This window comes from Nipponia nippon, unplaced genomic scaffold (genome assembly GCF_047370975.1).
Source record: "Nipponia nippon isolate SJK-2023a ecotype South Korea unplaced genomic scaffold, ASM4737097v1 scaffold_1, whole genome shotgun sequence".
NCBI lineage: Eukaryota > Metazoa > Chordata > Aves > Pelecaniformes > Threskiornithidae > Nipponia > Nipponia nippon.
In genome coordinates, this window is record NW_028262290.1 from 47,558,879 (window position 1) to 47,584,893 (window position 26,015).

The following is a 26,015-nucleotide window of genomic DNA, read 5'->3' on the forward strand; positions in this document are numbered from 1 at the left end:
CTTATTACAGAGGGCAAGAATAATCTCTATCTGCTTTTACTGCTAACAATTGCTAATTCAAACCTTGCAGTGCCCCATTTGTTGAATTATTACTGTACACATAGTGTAATCATACATTGTAAAAGGGGGAACCCTTCGTAAAAGCTGTCAACTTGTGAAGTATATGTAATATATATTACAATCATGATGTTAAATACATGAAACAAACAGCTGAGTGTCAAAATAATCTATCTTTACAGGGAAACACAGTACAAACTTTGTTAGCCGATACGATCCCAGGTTTAACAGCTGGATACAACTTCCACCCATGCAAGAGAGGTAAAAACCTGCTATGTGTTTTTCAATATATGTTTTATCATCCTAGGAGCAGCTGAAGTTTGGCTTAGTTCTGGGAGTAAGGAGGCCTACAGAAGCATTGAAAATACTGAGATAAAACTGCAGCATGCAGTTGCTTCCCATTTGTCTCCTAATTTTTTTAAACTTTCCAAATTCAAAACTGCAGATGCCAAATCCTGCAGGGATAACTCATGCAAGATAACCATGGACTTTGTGCAATTACCGGTTGCCTGAGTACGGTCTGAAGGATTTTTCTGAAGTCTTCATAGTGTCCTGTCATGTTCCCTGACTGAAGCGTCATGATGAGTTTGCAGTAAATAAGCAGTATAGTCAGATATCTTATAGGGAACTGAAACCTTCACATGTTGACTCCATCCTGTTTCACCATGCCAGCCATGAAAAGCTCTCCTCAACACCTCTAACCTTGTTAGAGGGCTCTTAATCCTATGTGGTCTTTGAGTGAAGCTGCTGTCAGCTAATGCCTAGTAGAGTAGCACGCATTTTAATCTTAACTGTGTAGTGAAGAGCAGAGGTGCATGTAGACTTGAGCAATGGCCAGTAAAGATGGCATAAACTTAACTCTGGATCCCAAATCCTACCTTGGCAGGTAAAAAGTCCTCCAAACCTGAACCAAATAATGCATGTTTCCTAAGAAGAATCTCAAAGGCAGAAGATCCAATGTTATAATGTTTTATGAAAGAGCATTCAATGTCCATCCTTCAGTTCAACACCCATCTTCTCATGAATCCAATGTACAAGAGATCTCACGCCACCTTCCTAAGACACTTCCCTCATTCCATGTGCTGTCAGTATTATCGCTCTCTTTCTGGTGGCTGCCCCCAGTGTTCAGGTGTCTGGCAGTCATAAATATATTGAACTTGGTGCAACCTTGCGATTCAAGGTGTATTACGACATGCATGGAAATATGGGTGTCCCTTCAAATTTTCAGAGGTAAAACGTCAGTCTGTAGAGTTTTTGAAGGGCCTTTGTTCAGTATTCAGCTTGATTGACCTAAGTCCATATGCAGACCCATGCACAATGCTTGTCACCAAAAAATACCGCATTGTACCACTGCATGAAAAAGCACAAGTGGAACGGATCTGAGGAGGTTCCCTGTTGGAGCTGAGTGAACTGATAAAATTAGCCATATAAATGGAGGTAAAAAAGAGCATCACGGTTCATTGTAGTCTCTGGCTTTATTAATAACATCATCCTTTACTTTAAAAATCCTTTACTAAAATTCCTTTTTCTTTTTTAGTTGTTAACAGAGCTAGGCCAACAGCAGGCTTTAGCTGAAGAGGTGGCCCTGCTTTGGCAGCCCCCAGCCTTCTCCCCCACTCCTGCCAGCACTGTGGGATAACCTCACAACTGGGTTACCTACCTTAAAACAGAGGGACGCCTTGCCGTCTTGTTCAACTCCCTGGACTGAGTCACCGCCGGCTCAGGTGTTGGCACGGGGGAGACAGAAGGTTTGCGTGAGATTGCACGTCGCCATGCAGGTCATCCTCAGTGAACTGGGAGGCTGACTAGTGTTTGTACGGAGCCTGAAGCTCTTCTGCGCAGCCTAATCTGTGTCCTAATTGGGCCCTCTGGGTATCTGCAAGCAAAACTCCTGAGGGGCACATGCGGCTGGCTGAACGGTTGGGCTTACTTGGCTGACAAAGCTCCGAAGGCAGAAGTAGGTAGTTGAGGGTTGGAGAAAACAGACAGTAGGAGTTTTTCCGCCTCCACAGTGGCCAGTTGTGTTTCAGTTTATAATCACAGGTATGGATTATGACTTGCCTTGTGCTCTGGTGGAAGCTGCCGCCTTCAGCCAAGGGTCAGAAACTCTGCTGCACATTGTGATTGCTTAGCAGCTGCCCGGTAATAAACTGTAATGTATTAGCATCTCAGCTCCTTACAGTGTTATTTAAATGTAATGGTCCACTCATACATAGTTCCTTCTGCAAAGGGCTTTACTATGACAACATTAATCATCACCTCTTTTGTTCAGGATACATAACTCATAGGCTTGCCCATTATTTCTCTATAAAGGCTCCTAAGCACTGGGGCTATTGTTGGAAAACGGGGATTTTCAAATCACTTTCTAAAATGTTTTTAATGGTTTATTTGCTCATCCCTAATGACTTCCTCAGAGCTGTTGCAGCATTTAGAGGTAGGGTCTGGTCCAGTTTTTACATCATACAAGCAAGAGAGAGCTTTTATGCAGTCTCCTTTCCCAGCTCCTTTAGTCAGATAAAGTTCCCATTAAAGTCAACAGGCTATTTTTTCCCCGCTAGGAGTACAGGGTCACGCCCTGTCTCTGCTGGCATAATGCAGGCACCACTGACAAGATGGACTGTTTAATGGGTTCTTCTGAGTCATTATGGTCCATCAAGTCAAAACCTACTTAGGAATTTTAGTCTGAGAATAATTGGCTGGAGAGACCGTAATAGTTCCTTTGAAATGACTGCCAGGTAAATGTGGGTCTCATTCACAGGCAGTACATTCTCAAGTTGAAAATCTGTATGAAATATTTGATGAGTAAACTTTTATCTCATATGCTAAAATCCATATCTGATTGATTTTACTGTATGAGCTATAAAGAAAAGTCTAATCCCGTTATGGATTCAGAGCCATCAGTGTATTTTCTTTAAAGCCAAGTTTGGTTTCTTTTCATTTGAAGAACATCTCAAAAATACATGCTTTTGAAAAGTACGTACTATTTTCAGGCGTGTGTTTAAAGAAGCAGCAAATGACTCATTGGCTTTTGAAATACACATCTGCCTGATGATGCAATAACAACGGGATGCTTTTTGGAGAGCAGTTCAGTTAGATTAACGTGCCTACTGAAGGAGTGGTCTTTGTAGCAGACGTATCTGAACTTGTGGCATGAGCCGCAACTGGACACCTCAGCCAGTACTGTTGCATCTTGCCAGCTCAGCCCAGAGCTGGACAAGGTGTGTGGAACATAATAACATTTAAAACACCTTTTTTCTTACGTTCTGAGTTAAAAGTTTTTATTTAAAGACCTGCAAAAAAACATTGCATTGTGCCAGGGCCTGAAGAAGCACAAGGGGAAATGAGTAGGTCAGCGTCCTCACTGAGGCCAAGTGAACTGAGAAAAGAAGCCACCGAAAAAGAGATAAAACAATTTCACATTTTATTTTAGTCTATGACTTTAATAATAGTAATGTTAACCCTTATTACGATTACTTTAATTTTTAAAAAGCAACGCATACACTCTAACAGTGACCCTGAAATCAGGTCCAGATATTGCGATGATCAGTAATAGCACTGGTAGTTTTAAACCTCAGAGTGGTAGTTGCATAAATTCATCATCTGTGGAAATCAGAAAGAAATTTTTCCCTTTTATGTGTGTGTACTTACGAGAAGAAGTTAGTTGGGTTGATTATTGAGTGAAGGGGTGTGAAGGAAAAGCATTTCAGAGATCAGTGAACGTCAAGTACTGGCAATCCTGAAGAAGACCAAAAAATAATTGTCTTATTGTCCATATTCAGATCCTGAGGTGGATTCCATTTATCTCATTAGAATGGATAGTCTCTTCCCAGTTTTGTGGGGAAAGTTGTCATGCAAAGATTGCTGTATTATATTTTAATATGAATCCTATTTTACAGCAGTTTAAAAAGTCATCACTTAGCAGCATGTCCCTTACACACTGTATCATTGAAAAGTAAAAAACCAAAAAGCTTAAAATACTTGGGCCAGGAGCTACTGAGTGAATATTCACATCCAAGGAGATGAGTGAAGCGTGCTGACGCTTTCATTTTTGCTCCTTACAGTGACACTGTGTGGATGAAACCAGGAGTACACGTACAGAATAATGTCAGTGAAATCCTAGTTAAAATAGTGATGCCTGCCAGTTGTACCTACCTCTGTTTCTCAAACCTGAACTAAAAAAAAACACGCTGAGAGCAGTTTGTTAACAGGTTTGTCAGAGGAGGTGTGCAAGGACAGGCCAGCAGACGTGTGAGCACCCCAGGCATTGCCGACAGGCACCCTGTGGGTTTGTGCCTTGCAGCTGCCGGACACAGGAGGGTCGGAGAGCATGTGCCACCCGTGCAGGCTCTCTGATGTCTAGTAGGATGTGACCTCTGCAGCTTTTCCTACTTTTGGGGCCATTACAGGCTGTCTTGCCTCTGGCCTGTCATATACTCTCAGGAAACATATAGGCACTTGATTGCCTCTAACACCTATACCCTCTGTCAAATTAGAGTGAAATCAGCCAGCAGGTTTTTGTTGAGGAGACAACACTCAGGCAGACATGGGTACACGTACAGTGTAATCAAATAAGCTTTGTTTCCATAGAAAATCAGGCTAAAAACATAGATGCACAATTTGCTGCCCGACCATGCGGAGCAATATATGCCATCAGCTTCTATCTGCCCATTGACAGATAAATTAAATGGTCTTATTTAATTCGTCGTCTGAGTTGGAGGCACTTAGCAGCATTCCTGTCCTCCTGTTTCTCTTTTCTTTTGGTAGCCTTATCCTTATGCTAGTGTTCCTGCTCAACAAGGGGTGCTCTCCCGCACTGTCCAAGTTGCCCATGTGCAGGCAAGATGAAAGCAAAGAGGTAGACAGGAGGTGCTCGGTGATGCAGCTCCTCACCAGCCAGGGTGAGGAGCCCTGTCGGGTGTGCACCAAATCCAAAACGTACAGCCAGAAACAGGCGGCGTTGTGTCAGGTCTGTTCCCTGAACTCCCGGCCAGCCCTGCGGTTTCCACGGCTGTATCTTCATGTCTGCCTGACCTCTCCTCCAACTTACAAACCATCAGCCACTCTCAGCCACATCTAACAAAGAGGGAAATTTCTCCAAAATGTTAAAGCATACTACTAATTTTGTGAAAATAGGCAGCTGGGTAAAGGAGGGAGGTCTTATTCCTGCCTTCACTGAAGGAAATACTCCTGAACATGTGCCTGGCTAGATGGCAGGTTAGAGACAGGGCACACCAGGCTTTGCTAGCTCACCTGGTCATGGGATGACTATAGGGAAGCCTGGGGAGGAGTTGGGAGATACCAGAGCTGTTCGTTGCAGGGTGTTGTGCTCTGTACATGGACCACTGCTCACCCCAAATGCTTTGCAGCGGTCTGCAGTGTCGAGCCCTTGATGGTGCAGGTGACCATCAAGCCCCCAAGATTTACTGTGCGATTCAGGAGTGCAATATGCAGCCACTCCCAGATATAAATTTGGGTACCTGGGCAGGAACCAGAGTGCGTTGTGTCAGCCACGGAGCAGGGTTTGGCAAGCTGCAGCCACACTCCAGCATGCCTCTTTTGCAGGAGCTATCAGAGATAGACCTTGCCATGCCTCACCTGCCTGCTTGTCTCTGGGCTCGCACACCACTCTGGTTTCACCCAAGAGAAAATTTGAGGTTTGGGACTGACAATTCTTGTCATTCAACATTTTGTACAGGTCTTCATCCTAGCCCAGCTGTGCTCTTTTGCAATTTTCTTTCTCATATCATTGCAACTTAAAATTAAAGGCCTCTATCCTAGCAAACCTTCCTGCTGCTGAATAATACAGGGAGCTTTCCCTGAAAGTGGATTACACCAAACAGGGTCTCAGAATCGTCTACTGTTCTATTTTTACTTCAGCAACAGACACTTACTGTTAATTTTGGAGGCACGAGGAAGACTAACTAATATATGCCTAGCAGTCCTGACCAGAAAAATTAATTATTTTCCTGCATACTTGAGTTGCATGTGAAAGCGGACAGGTGGCTAAAACTTTTCTCAGAGTTAGTAGGATGGAGACAGACCTCTTTTGAGCGAAAGGGCGGAAATGTAATATTGTGCCTAGTGTAAGGGAAGTTGTTCTATTTGCAGTACTGCAGAAAGAAGAAAAAAATTATAATTGGAGAAAAATTTTGATGATGTGGTTCTCTTAGTAAATTGGGAACAATGACCCTTGAAGGACCATAAAGAAAGTGAATGTCAAGATAATTTATTATTGTTATATTATCTACCTCATTTTTCACTTTGTCTTACTGAGTTGTTACATCCCTTACAAGGTAATGCCCCAAACATTAATGAGCACCTTTTTATCTTTCATGGGTGTGAAAAGGCAACAAACAGCTTTGAAAAGGGGTATTTTATGCCAGATTTATGTGTGCTTAATTGTTTTGACACCAAAAAAGAAATATTCATTTGATGTGGAGCATGTATTTGATTAGCAAAGCAGCCAGTCTCTAGGATAGCTGTAAGCATGTGAAGCTCCTGGACACTTCTGTCTGAAGTGGCGTTTGAAGGAGCGGCTATCTTAGTTCAGGGAGTCAGCTGGAGAGAGAAAAAACATGGTTGACCTGGCTAATTGGTTTGTTGTTGGCTTGTTTTGTTTTGTTCTGCCCTGTCCTCCAGGAGAGCCAGTTTCTACGCCTGTCGCCTTGACAAGAACTTGTATGTCATTGGTGGAAGAAACGAAACTGGCTACTTGTCCAGCGTGGAGTGCTACAATCTGGAGACCAACGAGTGGCGTTATGTGTCTTCGTTACCGCAACCTTTGGCAGCCCATGCAGGAGCCGTTCACAATGGCAAGATATATATTTCAGGCCAGTGTCTTTTCGAATTCCCGCTATATAACAAAAAAAACCCAACCCAAACCAACAACAACAAAAACCCAGAACCTAAAATCATAGAGCTAAATTCCTGCTGCAGCACAATGTCTTTATTTACATTGATTAACAGAAGTATGTTTACTTTGCAGGAGGCGTTCACAATGGCGAGTATGTCCCCTGGCTGTACTGCTATGACCCTGTGATGGACGTCTGGGCCCGAAAACAGGACATGAACACAAAGCGAGCAATCCACACTTTGGCCGTAATGAATGATCGACTGTATGCAATTGGAGGAAACCATTTGAAAGGTCACATTTTTAATAGCGAAAAAGCATTTCAGTGTCCCCTGTCTCCTGATAAAGAATATTTTTGTTAGACAGTCATTGTTAAATACATTAAAAACCAGGCAACACAATTTAACAGGACACTTGAGCCAGCAATTTTAAAAACATTTTATGCAAATTATTTTAAAATTATAACAGTACATTAAATATATGAGTAATGAATGCTTTAGATAATAAAAATGGGAGCTTCCATTATTCAAAGGCATGGACAATTTGTCATTACCAAGAATTCAATGAAACAAACAGATTATTCTTTGACCCGAAAGTACCAGCAATATTTTCCTCTGTAAATCATTTTCCAAAATGTGCAGTTAGAGAGAGCTTTATTCAGAGCAACACACAAACACAAGCTCCTGATTTAATGAAGGGAAAAAAAAAAAACACCTCCAACCATTAAATATTAGGACTAGGCTCTTTAGATCCCTTTTTAGTATTAAATGTAGCTTGTTAATTATAATTCTTTTTAGAGGTCTCTTGTTTTCATCTTTCAAAAAGGTCTCATATTAAAATAACTACTGCTTAGGCATCTGGTATTTTCGTCTTAATACCTAGATGCCGTTGCTGTTACTGCTAAAGAGATTGTGCTTAATCCAGCCACTTAGACAAAAAGCACAGCTCCTGCTCCTTTGTCCCCTGACAGTATTTGACAATTTATGTTCCCTTTTTTTTTCTTTCTCCTTTCTTGCTTAAAAAAAAAAAAAAAAACTCACAGCAACAAAAGAGAAAATTGTACTGCAAAATAAAAAGTGATGTTAGCTGCCAGTAACACCAGACCATGTGCCTGAATGACTCTGGCACCCAAGTCCCTGTGAGGCTTTGAAGCCACATGATGCTTTTGAAGATCTGAATGCCTGTGACGCATGTAGGGGACAAAGTCTCAGATGTGAATTTTCCCTGGTAAATAGTACTGGTGCATAAATCCCTGCAGCCAGGTGCAGGGCTGCTGTGTCTCCACTCCCTACCCCCAGTTGTGACGGGTGTTCCTGGATTGGACTTGGCAGGGTGAAGGGGGTAAAAGCTGCCTGCACACGTGCACCTGCAAATTTTGTAAAGGTTGCAGCATTCCACAGTGTTGGCTTTTTTCTCCTCCTAAAGTAGTAGTCAACATGTCACCCCCTTCCTATAGCTAAAGCACGGGCTTTGGTTTGCATAGGCTTGAATTGCTTCCAGCCTGCCTTCTCCTTCTTTTTTTCACCCAGTTTCACCTACCAGCCTCTGGGGAAAAAGGAACTTCTAATAAACATCATATTTTTGCCTCTACAACTGTTGCCCTAGGTGCCTTTGTTATGTATTAATTGCTTGCTGTTGTGAGAGGTATTTAACATCCAGGCTTCTGGAAAGCTGCAGGCTGTCTGGTAGAAGGGCTTTTTGGAAAACTGGTTTCTTCTGTACAGTGAAACAAAAGGAGGAACTGCAAGGAAGGGGAGGAGGGAGGGGACTGAAGTGTGGATGAAATGCTACAAATTCTCCACCCGGGGCGGGAATAGCAGGACTCGGTAGCAAAGCCCTCCTTTGTGAAGCTGGATCTGTGTACTAGTCTCAGCAGTGCGTTTGTCGCATCACAGCTAGTCATGTGCATACTGCGGTTTATTACGGAGCTTTTTACAGATTCTGGGCACACTGCGGTGGCCTTTCTATGGCCCCTTGAAAACTTCACAGCAACAAAAAATTATTTCATCACAGCTATTCATTCCTGACATAAATAATACTCATACAAGCAGCATCATTGTGAAGTACCAATATCACCAAATGCCCTTTTCCAGAAAATCTTAACTTCTCTTTTCTATCGTACCTTGATGGAGAGGACAGTAGTGTCAAGTAAAGCATCCCAGCATATTAAGAAAGCCATAATTTTACTGTGGTGCTCTAAAGAAGGGAGTTTGAGATAGGGAAATGTCTAAATATTGGAGCAGGCACCAGGACTCCTGGGTTGTATGTCTATGTTCAGCTCACCGAATTGATACAACTTGTGAGTCTTGAGCTGAGACCCATCTGCCCTTTAGTGAGTACAAAGCAGCAGTCGCATGGAGCCTTCTTTGGTCTGTCAGGGAAGGATGCGACCACCGGGTTGTTTTTGGTTACATTTTCTGTCTCCTTAAAGACTTTGTCACATCACAGCCGCTGCTTAGGGTACACCTTAAATCAGCTTGAAAATTGAAACTGGTCCCGAACGTCACGTCCGTCGTGCTAGGCACCTTGTCCCTCTGGAACGAAGTGGCATCAGTTGTGTAAGCGCTCTACTTGGACTTGTTGGACATCGATTTCTGAGCGAGATTTAATCTGTTGACTTTTGAATAGATTAGATCTTCTGACCTTTGAGAAAGACTGCCAGGACAGGCTTTTCCTACATGTTCAAACTCGCATTAGCACTGATAGATGAGGAGGAATTTTGCTTGAATCTGCTTTCATCATTGATAGGTTATTACTGAGTGTTACTTGCTGATCTGTTCAGGTTTTATATGTACTTGTGATTTGTAGAAGACTGTAGAACTAATGGTAAAAGCTCTCAACAGATTTATTTGAACTGAAGTAACGAGACATTAACATTACAGAAGATGGCTTAAATGTATATGGCAATATTTTCTAGAAGAAAGTTTAACAATGATGTTATAATTGTAATAATATAATTGTAACTGTAATTTAATAATCTTAACAGTAAAACAAATAATAAAACAGTATGTCATAACTAATGCACGTTTTCTTTTCTCAATGCCGTCATCCAGGTTTCTCCCATCTCGATGTAATGCTTGTGGAGTGCTACGATCCAAAAGGCGACCAGTGGAATATCCTCCAGACTCCTATTCTGGAGGGTCGCAGTGGCCCTGGCTGCGCAGTTCTTGACGACAGTATTTACCTTGTAGGAGGCTACAGCTGGAGTATGGTGTGTACCTGCTTTCTGCAATGACCCTCCCATTCTTCCTGAGCTCTTGCAGCCAGTCTGTATATTACTCAGATGGGACGGAGACGAGACGAGGGATGAAGTAGCTGCAGAGGCTGGTTTTGGTTTGGTTTTCAACTTATGGAGAACATGGATTATTTGTTCACCTTTGTGCTTTTCTATTTAGATGAGTTATTATCAGACTGTATTCACTCATATGGAATAATACAAAAATCAGATTAAATTTGGCAAAAGTGATTGACAGGACTCTGTGCTTATAGCTCTACTTATAAGGCGCTTGTAAAGGAGCCTGATTTGCAGAGGCCGGGTGCTCAGCCCATATGAAAACCAAACCTCTTGAAGGGCTCCTAAATTAGAGCTCAAAACCATGAGTCACTTTCAGACACCTTTAAAGCTGATGTGTGACTTGGATTTTACCAAAGCCACATTTAATATGACTTTTTGTTCCATTACAGGGAGCCTACAAATCTTCTACTATTTGCTATAGTCCTGAGAAAGGGACTTGGACAGAACTAGAAGGAGATGTTGCTGAGCCACTTGCAGGACCTGCTTGTTCAACTGTCATATTGCCAGCCTGTGTACCGTACAACAAATGATAGTCAAGGAGCACTGACACGAACACTGATTGCATTTGGGAAAATAATGACGGGTGACGTAAATATTTTATTAGAACCGGATTCCTGTTAAAACAAAGCTACCGTAATTGACCCCTTATTCCATATTTATGCTTTAGGAGCAAACTAAAAGAAAACAAAAACCAAGTGTTGTCCCAGCTCAGATAGATGCCGGTGTCTTACGAAGCAAGTAGCTAAAACACACCGAACATTACATGCTGACAGACTGCCATTTCAGACTGATTTTAACTTTTTCCTGCTGCAGAGATATTCCTCACGTCAAATTTAACTTTAAAAAAAAATGAAGGCTAAATGTTCAAATACAGCCTGAAGAGACAAGATCAGTATTGTGCATTGTATCTACCTGCATGTGATCTGTGTTGAAGTCATGAGGATGTTGTTTTCACGAATGCTTCAGAATTCAGATAGTGAAAAGCTCACACTGCATTGCAGAATTGTCTCCTCCTCTGTAATCCTAACCTACAGCTACTTCACATGCTCTGCAAGCAACACAGCATCAGAAGATTATAAAAGGTAAAGAAATATCATTCAGTTTTTGCACAGCTTGGCAACTAATACACTCTGTCTTCAAAGTCCCCACGTGCAAGTGCAGCGGAAAGCAGACTACAATGAAAGCCATGCTTTACAGAGCACTTCTTGCAATAGCAGCTTAGGGATTAGGATCAAATTCTTCTAATCACACTTGTGTAAAGTCAGAGTCATATCACTGAAATCACATGGAATGACTGTTTTTACATCAGTATAAGAGAAATTTGGTCCTACACCTTAAATTCTGGGTTTGTAAAGTAACTTATTTCTATGACCACTTAATGAAGCCCCAGAACCGTTACTTTTCACTAACCTGTTAGATAGGAGCATCCATGCTAGTTGCTTCCAAAGACAAGAAGACTGCATTTAACTATAAGTGTATTGCTTTGGACTCTTAAATGATTATGCACAATTTTGGAGAGACACTGGTAAGCAGTTAAAATACTCCTGTGTGGTTGATCTTAAAATGCACTCAGAAAGATTTTTACTATTGATCCAAAGTAATACGAGGCTAGACTTCCCACTGCCTTATAGCTTGTGTAATTATTTACACCCTGCAAAGTGAGTTCAGAATGCTACCACATGGGACCAGTAGCATTTAGGACTCACTTCCTGAACCCATAGTTGCTTGCACAAATCAGGCTGTCCATGTTTTAAGCTTATGTCTTTCTGTCCTGGCTTTGCAAAAGCGGTAACAAAATCTGAGCCTGATTCTTCACCACCTTGCAGTTAACATAATCATCTACACCTCAGCAAAGTATATGCACAGTTCTTCCATTGTGGTTTACTGGTGCTGCATCCATTAGGCTCAGTACCATCCTCTTCGCTGGTATAAACTGACATTGCCCCATTGAAGCCAATGGATGTACTTTGGGTTATGTCAGCTAAGAATCTGGCATTTAATTTGCCTAGTTGCAACTGGCTGCACCAGCTAAAAGGCAAAGGAGACTCAGATCCTGCGTTTTCAAGCCTGTGCATATCTTTTATGATAGGACTTAATGCTAGTGCATTAAGCAAGGAGCAGGCAACCACTGGAGGTTGGGTTCTGCTGCAGAGGCAGTAGATGGGAGGAAGAATTCATTATTTGCTTTGCAAAATAGAAAGAGGGCGAATGTACACAGAAATTACACTATATATTGAAGCTTGAGAGCAATATAAATAATGGAGAGCAAATACCATGGGACTGTTTCTCTCTGGCATCAGTCCAGTTTTATTGCAGTGCAACTCCCTTGCTTGCAGCAGAATTACACAGTTGTAAAATTGGAGTAATGCAGTAAAGACTGATATCATACAAATGCAATAACCCAATTGATGAGGCAGCTGCACGCCTGGAAAAAAATTGTTTAAACAAAATAATTATCTGAAGATGCTAATATTTGAATGTGCCGTTGGGGAGTTTTCCAGTGAGCATCACTAAGGAACTCATAAAGGTGGAGTGTATATCCTGAAATCTCAATTCATTTCTACTATATAGTGCAATCTTAGTTGGTTTTCTATTTATTTATATTGTTCAGATCCAAGGGATCCCTTGTAAAATATATTTGGTGCAATCATGACTTTTTTTTTTCCTTTCCTGTTGAAAGTATATAAATATAAATATATATAAAAAGGAAACTGTTAAGATACTAAATGAGGAAACCTTGAATGACATTTAAGATCAGGATAAGGTCTGCCATTAAACACTGACTGTCACCTGTCTCTACTAAAACGTACCATTTTTAAAGGATATTTGTTGTCCTTTTAAGTGGTTCTTTTTTTTACCAAGATAATTTAAAGATTTATGAGGACTGTATGTAAATCTTTCTATCTTTCAGGAAGGCATGACCAAGGAAAGTGCTAACTGAATAAGTCACACAAAGAGTGTAAATTTTGTACAGTACTAGACTGTGTAAATGAAGCTTGCTTGTAGGGGGGAAACTTTAAATAAAACTTTATGTACTAATTCAACTGTCTGCCATATTCCTACTTACAAAGTGTATGTATAAATAATATCTACATTAAATTCTTTGGAACTTTTTTTATCATGTAGATGCGTAAACTTATTTTGTGGCCGTACGTAACAGCCTCGTTGTTCTCCAAGTGTCATTACTCAGTGCTTGTAAACGCAGCGACGCAGTAAAATATAGTGAGTCGGAGTCTTCCTCGGGAGCGCACGTGCCTGGCCTGTGCTTCCAGCAGGGAACGCCCCACCTGCGTGCCTGCGGGCTGGGTCAGACCTCTGAAGCCTACCCATGCGATCGGATGCCTGTGAAATGCCTCTGCCTTGCACCGCTCGGCCCGTTCCTCCATCCCATGGTAAGAAGTGAAAAGGACACTGCCCAGTTAAGCGCAGTCTTGCTTTAGGGAATTTAATGCTGGTTGTGGTGGTTTCTTCCCTCTTCAAAATGTCCCTCCTGTGGTGATTGACCCTTCTAAGGATGGGTATTTCCATTCTTGAAGGGGAAGTGCTGGCACGGGTGAGCAGTAGAGGAGTTGGGACAAGAGGTAGTGCCAGGCTGAGAAGACAAGGTAAAGGCAGGGGTTTTACCAGGAAGCAGAATTGTTATCAATACCAGTTACTGTGCTACCTGTATTATCTATTCATGCCTACCAACCTTTGTCGTGGAGCAGAACCTTCCTATGCAAACCAAGTGGGTGCACTGAGCAAACAAAAAGGCAGTCCCTGACCCCCGTGCTTACAGCAAGCGTCAGCTGTGCTTGGGGGTGGCTGAGAGCGCAAAGAGTCTGGTCTAACGAGAGGGCATCAGTCCTGTTCAAATCTTTTATGAGGAAGGGAAAGGCGAGCCAGCAGCAATTACGGTAAGACAGCATAATGAATAGGACTGTTTCATTAATGAGTTTCTTTCAGAAGAGAAAGGAAGGAAGAGAGACTGATGCATATTTTTTAAAGTAATGTAGGAGAAGAAGAAGAGGAGAAGCTGGAAGCAGTGGGCAGAGATATGATTTAGAAAGGAAGGGAACGAAGCGAGAAAGAAGAGGTAAGAACGAAAGGAAAAAATAGAAAACGAGAGCCTGCGAGAGGAGAAAGCGGGACGTTCTTGTAAAAGTACTTGAAAGTAAGGGCTGGAGTAATGAGGAAGGCAAAGATGGTTGCTGAGAAGCACACATCAGCGCAAGCCTGGAAAGAAATGACAGGAGAGGCGATACAAAGAGCAGAAGAGAAACACCAGAAAATGCAATAAAAGAGGACATGAAATAAACATGAAACTAAACAAGGACTTGGTGATGCTACTGCTCCTATTTTCTTCCGTTAATCCTTTACAGTGGTCTAGCTGTCAAGCAGAAGGATCAAATCAGCAGAGTACTTAGGTGTTGCAGTGTTCAAGCTTTCAAGAGAGATGCCCAGCAGCACCTCTCTGCAGCGCCTGGGCTGCAGCAAGGACCCAACTACAGCCGGCACCTGTGGCAAGGGAGGAGAGCTGCCGCTGGTGGCGAGAAGCAGAGGAAGAGCAGATGTGTCGCAAGTCCCGGTCCCCACTGGGCTGGAGGGAAGCATCTTCTCCGCTTCTGATTCACAGGTGAGAGTCATCTTTGGGAGTTGGACACCTGGACTGTTCCTCCCTTCTCCTTCTCTGCTTGTCCTTCCTGCCAAACATTAACCTCCTCTTTGCCCTCAGCATGACAAACTTGCCTCGGTACTTCTGCGGAGCTGGGCCTGGACAACAACAGCCCAGTGAATGGAGCTATTTCCCTGGTCCTGAGCCGTGGTCCCATCCACTGCCCGAGAAGCGTAAGAAGGCTGGGCTGCTGCTGACTTGCAACCCACAGGCATGCCCTTAAGGAGGGCAAAGGTGGCCTATCAGAAATACGCTTTTCGTTGACTATAGCACTGCCTGCAAAGGTACTGTGCCCTCACCTCCCAAAAGCTGGCATTGCTTTCCTTCATGTGTTTGTCCCCCTTCCCGCTTTTAATACAATGATTTACTCTGCTAGCTGCATCTGTGAGCCAATTTCTGAGAAAAATCCGTGCCAAACCTCATTATATGTACCGGTTTGTATTGTACTATAATCACTGGCCAATATAGTACTCTAGTTCTCTTGCTTTTAAGGGACAGACCATGTTCCAATTTAAATGGAGTTTTTCGGGTACAGACAGAGGAGGCAGAAATCCCAAAGAGTGCTAAAGAGGCCAAGACGGTAACTGCAAACATACACACTCCTGAGCAGTTTAAGATACACGTTCTCATTTCTGTTAGTGCGGCAGCGGAAAAGAGCCAGTGTTTCAGCCTCTCAGGCCCAGACCAAGGAAGCAGCAACAGCGGCCCTGGAGGTCAGAGTGGTTACGGGAAGGGAAAGTACACTAATGAATTCTGGAGGGCTTGTAATGCCAGAAAAGATTCAGTTAATCTGCAGCATAGATGTTGATCAGCGAAACTGAACCTAATTCTCTGGACCTTGTCAGATGTATTCTGAGAATGTCAGTGTTCCACACCAATTACAGATTTTAGAAGATGCTCTCATGCAAAACTATGTGCCCTAATATATAAGCCAGCTCAGATGTAACTAAAATTAAAATCTCACTGTGGCAAATCTCTGTGATCCTGATATATGAAAATCCAAATAAATGATTTGTTCCCAGAAATGAAAAATAACTTCAGCAGGAAATTTCAAAATTACTTATGCAGGATTAATCCAGTTCAATGAATGCATCTTGCGTTGATTAATAAAGCATTCCTGAATTGCAAAGTAAAACGAGAGGAGACTTCTGGTGCTGATATATTTGTGTATTTCTGAAGCTAGAGAGAAATGCGTGCTTGCACGAGATGTGGTCAACCAGTGTAAACAGAGATTGAATACAAATAGTGATTTTCTAATTGTCTGTTTTCTCCCTGCAGCAGCAAACTACGTTTGTGTCATTGATCCTTTCTTGAAGAACACAGGTACTATGTTACCTGCCACAATATTGAATGAGAACAGGGCATCTAACACGATCGTACAATGACTCCAATTAGCATCCAGATGACATCTGCAGTCTTACCTAGCAAAGAAAAGCAAAACTTGAGCTACTTTCTGCTGATTTTCTTGCCACACAGACTATAAATTTTGGTCAAGTAGCATTAGCTTTTGTGATCTGCTGCCCTTGAATTTAATTGGGCTTAGAGGTGAACAAATACAGGGAACCTATTTAGAAAGCTAAAACAAGAGAAGGAGATTTAAACAAATGCAGCACTTTCCCAAATTTGTCTTCAGCATCCACACACACACAAAAAAATCAATTGAATTTAATTAAAGTGGTCTCATCACTTAATCTAAAAACTTGTTCTTCAGTTTGGAGAACTGCCTTCAGTCATTGCAGTGTTTTCAAAAGGAATATTATTAACGGTTGAGGTATTTTGCAAAATATCTTTAAAATCCTTATGGTTTTATCTTTAAGAAATGGTTCCTCATACCATCCTTAAACATCTTCCAGAAAACCACACTTGCAGAATCGTATTTGTAAAGCTTCCTTCGTATCTCAGTATCTTGTGTGGTATTCAGTTCCCGATTCTTTGCAAACTCATTTCCATTTTTGTTTGCATTTGTGCAAAACAATTCAGTTTTCAAAAAACTTTGGCTGATCAAGAATATTTTGTGTGAATGGAGTAAGTGAACTTTAAACATCCTTCACTGTGAATAGTGAATACCGAGACTGATGATCCATTGCATAAACAGTAACAGAAAAATTGTGGCTTCCTGTGTATTTAGGGGTTTTGAGAAAGGTGCATAAATACACACATAGGCATTTGCACCCGAAAAATGTCAAGTTCAGAGGCCATAGCAAGGACTGCTGTGCTGTTGTTTTTTCTAAAACTGTAAACTCAATAACAGCACTGAAACTTGGATGTTTTTCTTTAAAAAACACCTCTTTAATGGCAAAGATGCCATTAGTCACAGCAGGGAGCATAACCAGAAAGAGGATGTCTGTAACTACAGCAAGAGAGCACATTAAACTGTAGGTCAAAATCACGACTGACTGATTACCTTCAGGGTGAAAGTAAATCTTCAGGCTTGCCGGAGTGATAGGGAACAGGACTGACTGGGTCTTGCCGAGGTCATCCCCTGCCTCCCCCACGCCGCAGCGGGGTGGGCGATGCCCAGCGCGCTCCCAGCAGACGTCTGCTGACTCGCCTAACCTTCGTAGTGATGTGTGACGGGATGTAGTCATCGTCATCATTAGAAAATGCTTCCTAATGTCTAGCTTAAATGTCTCATTAGTTTAAAGAGATGATTCCAGGAAGAACCTAAAAGAGAAAACAAATATTTTCCAAAAATTTAAGTCCACAATTAAATAATCTAAAACTTTCACAAATGACAGCCTTCAAAGCTGCTTTTCCTTCTCCTGCTCTCAGTGGATAAAGAGAACTCTTTATTCGCACTCTTTTTGCAGCAGCTTTTTTTTGCAAACCTAAAAAACTTTTTTTTGCAAACCCAAAACCAGTCTTCACTCTTCTCTAGGCCTGTGACTCAGTCTCTCCTCCCTGACTATGGATTTTACATCTACCAGCAGTCTGATTTTTCCCTTTTTAGCTGACCTCCAGCTGGCCCACATCTTCAGCTGCGCATTGAGCAGGGCAGAGAAGACCAGTTCCGTCTAACTTGCAGTAAGGCAGTCCAGGGTTGCAAAGGAGTGAAGCTTTGCAATGAGGTCTTCCCTTCATCAGTAAGCCTCCCTGTAACTTGTCCAGGTCCGAGCTGATCAGACTGATATTTTGGCACTATTCAAGATGAAGCATCCTCTTCTTAACAGCACTTGCACTGAAGATGAGGATGAAAGCCATAATCTGGCTGTGCAGGATTCAGGTGCAGAGTCCAATCCAAGAAGCTTTAGTGAATGGAGTTTACATACAGGACTGCGTAAAGATTAATTAACCTGCTGTAGGAAAGTGTGGCACTTTTATCAGTGGCTGGGCACTCAGGAAAAAATACTGTTGTCTTTTAAGCTCTTTTACTTCTTTTAGTGGAATAAAATGAAAGACATTTGTGAAGAATTATGTCTGGTGCACCACCACCTCTTGTGAATTATTCTCCAAGCCTTCACTTTTGTCGTGACATATCCCACTGGTTTTAAGAGCTACTGAGCACTGCCAGTACCTGAAATGAAAAGATACAACATTTCTCCAACAGTGGTCTATTCTGACTAGCACAAGGGTGTCATGCTTTGGATGCCCTCCTCTTGTTTTTAGATGGTGGCTCAAGCGAGAACAATTTTCATAGCTATATGTATTCATGCTTCTGATCACAAAAACACCAGCTCTCCTGTTTCTCCTGTGAAAAATGTCATTGGACATCAACTTCAGTTGGTTCCAGCGTGGTTACATATTCTGAGTGCATTTACCACCTCTGTGTCCATCCCTGGCCCTGTAGTTCAGAGTTTAGTCAGAAAACCTTTTGTTGTGATTCTTAGCGATACTGGATGTGGATCCTGAGTCTTTGCATTCAGGGTTGCAATAACACCAGCCATTACTCTTACAGTGGGGAAAAAAAGGGTTGTAGCCTTGGCCTGCAAAGTGAATTGTATATTAGACTCCATGTCTAGTCCAGCCTGAAATGTCGGTGAGTGAAGTCTCGGACTAGCCTACACGGTCACTATAAACCTCTCATTTCTATGCTAGCCCATCAGGCAGGCCACAGGCTGTGTGGCTTCACTCCCTCCTCTCTCCTCCATTCCCTGGAAATGTGTGACGACTCATCCAAACGCTTCCCCGGGTTCCCCCCCGGCACAAGGTATTCCCCGGGCTGTGCCCAGCCCTTGCCTTCCCAGGCAGCGGTGCTGGCATCAGCCAGGCGGCAGGGACTGTCACCGTGCCCTGACTCCGGCCCTGTTTCAGATGAAGCGATTAAACTGTGCTGTTTTAGGGAATTAACCGTGCAAACATTTTAGGACCCAGCTGCAGAACAGAATCGGCACCCTCATACTTCACCAGAGGACAGTTATCGATAGTTATGGAGAGGACTCACAAAACCGTTTTTTAGACCTGGAACAACACTTAATAGATGAGAAAGAGAGTCTTCATTCTGTGCTCATTGGTTCCAATTAGGGGATGAACTGTCTTCTATTTTCCAAAGCATGTTTAATTTTGAATGGGTTTATCATGGACAGTGGGCTACCATAGGCAAATCTCATTTTGACAAGTACTAATTATGGACAACGCAGTGGCAGACTGTAATCTCTGTCATGAGAGCTATCAACAGAGATGCAGCGAAGGCTTTAACAGTGGGTGGCAGTACTCTGGGTCAAATTAATCACCACCATAATGACAATGAAATCAGTAGAGCTTTGGGATGTTAAGTTTGATAAAAGAAGCCATTCTGTTCTCTGCCTGGCTATTTACATTGCAGCCTGGCCTCAGCTTGGGCTAATCCTTTGTCACAGTGTTCAGGGCTGGCTTTTTTTGGCATGGGGGAGAGAGAACAAAGAGCAGCCCCCCTTGCAGAAGCAATGTTTTCATGTCCAGATCTGAGTTGCTGCAAGTGGATTACCTAAGTGTGAAGCAGACAGCCCCAGATTTGCACAGGCTGCTGTTTCGAGGCACGTGAAAGGACTCAAAAATGTAAGTGGAATTTTGGGGGGATGCAACCTCAGAAGTGCGGATGTGCGTGAAGTCAGCTCCGTTTGGCTTTGGCTTTTGTCAAAGAGCTTTAGGAAGGTCTGTTCTGCCTCCTTTTGCCATGGCCACGTGGCTTGCGGTCTGAACAAGTACCCTGGTAGAGCACGATGTAGGCAACTGCCAGACAAAGAGACATGCAGTGCATGCAGACAGAGCTAAAAAAAAGTTTCTAGGAATAACCAGGTGAGCTGATTCTGCATGTAATGATGCTACACTAAACTGTGTCAAATTTTAGCCCAAGTCAGCCTTGCCCTACAGCTATGGGCTTGCTCACCAAGAGTGTTTCATACTGCTTTATTCTGCTTTAGATACATGTTTCATGCTCTGGTGCTAACGGCTGTCTCTGTAATACTGAGCCTTGGAACATTTCTCAGCACCCATACCAATGCACAAGCTCCCTCTGGACACCCAGAAAGGACATGTGCAAGGGCTGGACAGGAGCTGCCGCCTTCCCTAACAGCTCTTCAGGCTGCACAATCAGGGCAGCTGGGCCTCAGGCATCATCCAGCGCATCCCAACAGGTTCACGTGGACACGGACACAGCGACAGGCTGTGCAGCTTGTGTACCAGTGTGGCACAAACACGAAACGCCTCCTCGTTTTGCCACGCAGGCCTCCCCCATCCCCTGTCTTACCCCACTTGGGGTTATCTCCCTGTGTCCTCTGCATCATCTGACAACTTACCAAATACAGCTTTGATTAGGATGATGTAGCCGAGCTTTCTGTCTAGGGCTACAATGGAGAATTTTCATTCCTACATCCACAGTCCCATATAATAGGAAGAATCAAATGTAAAACAATGTCTTTTCATTCACCTGTTTAGTACCAGACTGGTCACAAAAATATATAACTACCCTAAAATCCAAATAAACTGCCAACTACACGGTTTGGTTCTATTTTATAACTAATGCAGAATAATCTATTCTTTTATTAGAGTGGTTAAAGGAGATTTAGAGGGAGGAAAGAGCATGGTGACTTCCAAGGGAAGAGTGAGTGATTCAGTGCAAAAAGGGTAAATTTCATCTGCACATTCTTAACTGCAAGGACATTCTGCACATCTCAGGAGTGCACTAAGTGGTGCAGTAAACCAGTAAATTAGAAGAATGTAAATTCTTTAGTAGGAATTGCACGCAAGGGAAAAATGCTTCCTCATGCTCATATTTGTTTTCATGAAAATAATGTACACTCTTCCTAAAATCATACTGGTACAGAGCTGAGTAAGACATCAAAACCAGTAATAGATATAACACTGGACTAAGAAATGGCAATGACACAATTAGCTTCTGTGTTTCTGGTGATCACTACGATAAAGCGAGGAGCTGGCGTATGTAGAGCCTAGCACCGAGTAGGGAGCCTTGTAGCTCCCTTCCCCTCTCACTCTCTCTCTTATTTATCTCTCATTAAACTAAATTGTATTCTTATTGGCTGACTGACCTCTGATATTGTTATTAATTGATTTATATAGTGCCTTCTGCAAGCCTCAAGGCACTTCAGAGAATTGCAAATATATATAGGGATCACTTCACCAATCATCGAAGTGCAGCCACCTTTGGGGTGGAAAACGGTGGCCATTGCAGTGGCACTGGAAAGATTTTGGGTTAGAAAAGAAGGCAGATGAGCAGTGCCAGCACCTCTAGCAGTCCTACTGCCAAGCAGCTGCCTTGAAATCAGACTGGAAGGGTCGGAAATCTTTAAGAAAAAAGACTAGTTCTGGCAAATGATGAGTCAACAGAGCATGTTCAAAAACAAGCATGAGGTAGAATATTTTCATGGTGAATTCAGTGCCCAAGGGCAGTCGCGGTAAAGGCCTGTATTTTTTCATGAGGTCCTGAGACCACAGAACCCCCCCCCCAGGCTTCTTCATCGTTCCCTCAGAGCTTCTGCCCAGCTTCAGGCCTGCAGGGCCGCCTGACCTCCTCGCTGGCTTACACACGCATGGAGACGAGGCTTTCGTCCCCAGCGGCGTGCGTCTGCAAGCCCCATGGTGCCTGAAGGACTGCTGGAGGTGCTGGCACAAGCAAACACCGTTGAACAGCTACGAGCAACCAGGCCTGATGCTTCCTCCTCTCACCATGTCAGGCACTTGAAAAGCTGACAGGGATTTCAGACCAGAGACTGGGGCTGCCTGCCTGTCTGAGCCGTGTTTAGCTCAGGACCCAAAGTACCCCAGACGGTGTGTGATGGCTGCTAGCACCACTTCTGCCTTTCCTTCATGCCTACACCGTTAGGAGTGCTGAAGAGAAAAAGGTTAAAATAGGCAAACACGCATAAAGCAGGTGGCCACCATGAAAGGAAGGGATCGCACACACCAAAAAACGGCGCCGATCTTCTCCACAGCAGGGCACCCGACACTCCTTTCCTCACCCTCAGCGGTGACTCCCAGGACCACAGCAAGACCACATCTGTGGTCCCTGTGAGCATTGATGCTGACTTCTCAAATGTGGGGAGACTGTAGTTTTTCAGTATAAGAGCTTGAGCATTCACAATAAACATTTTTAATACTTTCCCATCAATTATAGATGAGAGGGCTTTGTGTTTTTTCAGAATATTATAGTTTTGTCTTCATTTGAAACATCTGAATGCCTCTAATTAAAAAAAAAAAAAGAAAGAAGTCTTTCCAAAGGTGCAAACATAGCAGAGAATATCAGAAATATCTTTGTAATGTTAGGTCATTAAAGCTACTTAGACCTGAGTGAAATGCACTGTATAGATCTGAAGGTTTTGAACCCTTCCCCATTAAAATGAACCCTGAATATGAAAAAGTGCACCCCTTTCCAAAGCAGAATTAATTTCACTGGCTCCATTAACAAGCAGGTCTGCTCTTGTCTTATCTTTCAAGAATTCTATGCCTGATTGCATTTATGTTCTCATTTAGCATCTCAAAATGGGCACTTTCTTTCAAGAAGGGTTAGTGCATGACTCACCCGCTTAGTTAATCTGACTAATTAGCATACTGTTGCCCATTAACAACATTAGAACAACAACTGTAGCTCTCACTACCTCGCTGTCTGGAAAACAGACCTCTTCTAGTTTGCAAGGACATCGGTCGCTCCCCGTCTTTTGGTAACTGTGGGGTTATTTATCACACCAGCACAGGATTTACAGATAGCGCTGGAAGGGGCGATATAATTCTTAATATCCTGAAAAAACCCTCAGCCCATAATCTTTCCTGGTGACTTACTGGAAATTATTCTAAAATTAAGTCCTTAACTCTGCAAGAAACGTCTCTGGCATCCGAGCTGCTATGACGTACCTCTTCCAACTTCATTGAAAGAAACTGATGGTGGAAATTAAAGTTGTTTTTCTTACATACGATAAGTCACAATAAGTGTATCGATATTAAAATCTTTTGTACTTCAACCAACCATGGTGGTCTTGGACTTATTTCCCACAGCTCTTCTAGGTGTATCAAGCCGTACTCGGAGAGGAGTAAGATTTGTGGGTCCTTAGAAAAGTAATTTTCCGGGAAGCATGCCTTGCAAACCAGGAATATTTTCATTCATGGAGGTGATGCTGGGAACAGCAGGTCAAAAGACTGAACTAGGGAGGCCAAGCCAGTGGCTGCCACAGCTCCTTAAGACAACTGCAGAGTGCCCAAGGTGCTCAAGGAGATTTACACACCTAATTTCAGCCTGCCCCAAATAGGCTGAAAAAATGTAGGACCCAGATAGGTGTGAATTTATCTCAAAGGGCTGTTCATGGGAAGCCTAATTATGGTCACTTAAATGCCAGGACAGTTAATCATTTCACTGCTGCTCACCATACGGGAGATACCTATCATCTAACACACTTCCTCCGTGTCACCAGCATGCAGGTGAAACCCGCTGGTGCCACACACCTTCACACCACACTCCCAAGGAATAAACTTGCAGCCTGTGGAGACCAGTGCTGCCTGCATGGCCCTCGGACCGCCCTCAAAGCGTGACGGGAAGTATTTAATCTCTCTTGCTGTTAGCGAAGAGCTGTTGGATGCTGGTGTTTGGTTGGGTTTTTCGAGTGATGCTGGCTTCGTTCGGTACCTTGGAGCCAGCACCAGTGCCTTCAGGGTGTGCCCGGAGGTTTTGTAAGTAGGACTCCTCGCCTCTTCCTCAGCCAGTGGTGAGAATCAGCAGACATAATAGAAATAGAATTAATATTGCAAGCTTTAGAAACCAGAAATGTTTAGTGGCCCTGCAGGTTTTACCTGATGGGAACGTCACTGTTTGACGACAGCAAATCCATTCACTAGGGAGGCTTACGTTGGACAATGCCAGAGCTCACACTGAGTGGAGTTTCTGTCTGCTTTGAGTGAAAACTGAGCGGCAGATCCCCTGACCAAAAATCCCCGGCAGAGCACTGGTCCCCGCAGGAGGCGACACCGCTCGTACACCCCTCCCACTGCGCAGTCACGCCGCCGCCACTCATAATGACTGTCTCTGCTGCAGCTGAGGCTGAAAAGCAAGAGATCCTAGCACAGATGGAACAACACCAACACGTCTCAGGAATCCGAGTCTTGGTTTCAAAGTGTCCCTGATGGTACCGACATCGATTTTGTCCAACTCACATTAGCAGCTAAACTAGTTTCGGGACCAGTGGAGGGCAATATTGCTTTGGCTTCCTGAATAAAAGGACCTAGGCACCAGCTAGGGTGCTGAGCTGGTGTGTGCGAGGCAAAGCCCTTTCTCTGGGCACAGGACAACTCTTTTTGCTCCACAAAATCAGTCCCCAGGGTGTACGGCTGCTGGAGCACCAGCACTGCCTTGTGAAATGCCTCACTCCCCGGACACCAGCTTGCTGTAGAAATTGATGCTTTCGTACAGGCACCATGACCCCAGACCAGTGCCCAGGGAAAGACAGAGGCAGAAGCAGCTCCAGGGTGAAACAGGGCCTCTGTATGCACCAGCTGCATCGTCCCCCATACAGCCACACCACAAAACAGCAGTTCTACATCCTCTTTACCATTTACCCCTAGTCTTTACCGTAAGTTGTTTTACTGCAAAGGAACTATAGAAAGGACTCTTCCTCCCATGACTTCTGTTATTTTCCTCATTATGAGCTTGACTCAGCATTTAAAAATCTCACAGTTCCACATTTAGCACAAGTTCAAGTCTAAGTAAATATATAAAGGAGGTCAAAAAAGGAGTTCTTAGGCCATATTTTGTGGAAATACAGTTTAGTTAATGCAGGACCTGAAGTGCTTCTGGACTTGAACAAACTGTTCAGAAGGTAAAGTCACCAAGGCTGCAAAAGTAGCAGGTGACTTAAAACCTTTTCCCGTTTGTTTAAATAGTTCCTTAGGCTCCTTCTGTAATATTAAATCCCTTATTTTAGTGTTAAGAAGGAATGTTCGTATTTTGTGTTGCCTCTCAGCACTTTTGAACCAATCTTGCAGTAATATGATTTATTCTGCTGTAATTTCTCTCTCCTGTTTGAGACTTTGATTCAGTAAGCATTTCCCTGGAAAGAAGAGCTTTGAACCTGTGCTCAGTGAAGAGCTGTGGCGTTTCTCCTTTCTCATCTTTGGTGACTGTGGCAGGCGATGGCTGCTAATGGGTACCCGCAGAGCAGGCAGCTGCTGGGTGACCACTGCTGCTGGGGTGGTGAGTGGGCTTGCCAGAAAGATGGAAGAAGAGCAATGGGGCTGAAGGCTGGTCAGGTAGAGATGGCAGGGACATTGTCCGAACTAGGGGCAAAGCTGGGGTGCCTGAGCGCTGAGGGGAAATTAAAGCCTGACAGGGGTTTGCAGAGTAGAGGTGGGCTTTGTGGGGGCAAATGGTGAGGTTTTTCCCCTCCTCTCCTCCCTCAGCTCCTGCTGCCACCTCCCTGCCCCTGCTCCCACCGTGTCTGGGGGGACTGCAGTCCCCATGGAGGCTCCCAGAGTGGGTGCCGGCGCAGCCCTGGCACACACCACCAGCAAGCACTGATGAGTCCTGCCATCCAGGCTGCCATGAAGCAAATCTGTCAGGAGAGGTGATGTCTTTGGTTAGACCTGCTGATTTGGCTGTAAAAACATGACAAGCTTTCTAGCTTTTTCTGTCTGCAGAAAAGTTTGTGCCTGAAAACTTGGCTATTTTTCCAGCTATATCAGTTCCTCCAAGAAAAAAAAAGGTATAATTTCTTTCTGCAGTCTGTGTCTGTCATATCTGTAGA

General features: G+C 43.4%; 1 protein-coding gene across 25 annotated transcripts in view; it reads left to right on the top strand.

The window, feature by feature from the left end:
* The window catches only part of KLHL14 (kelch like family member 14), a 136,579-nt gene that overhangs the window by 95,340 nt on the left and 15,224 nt on the right, over window positions 1–26,015 (top strand). For 16 of the 25 annotated variants that reach the window (XR_015703950.1, XR_015703945.1, XR_015703938.1 and 13 more), the window contains 8 exons: window positions 240–318; window positions 6,697–6,887; window positions 7,043–7,201; window positions 9,961–10,118; window positions 10,592–11,284; window positions 13,329–13,594; window positions 14,564–14,817; window positions 14,917–15,140. Coding sequence is in view for 1 of the 25 variants with exons in the window: in XM_087754165.1 (XP_087610291.1) it covers window positions 240–318; window positions 6,697–6,887; window positions 7,043–7,201; window positions 9,961–10,118; window positions 10,592–10,732 (728 nt within the window). In the remaining 24 variants the exon portion in view is untranslated. The other 9 variants (XR_015703960.1, XR_015703963.1, XR_015703958.1 and 6 more) reach the window with 8 other exon arrangements.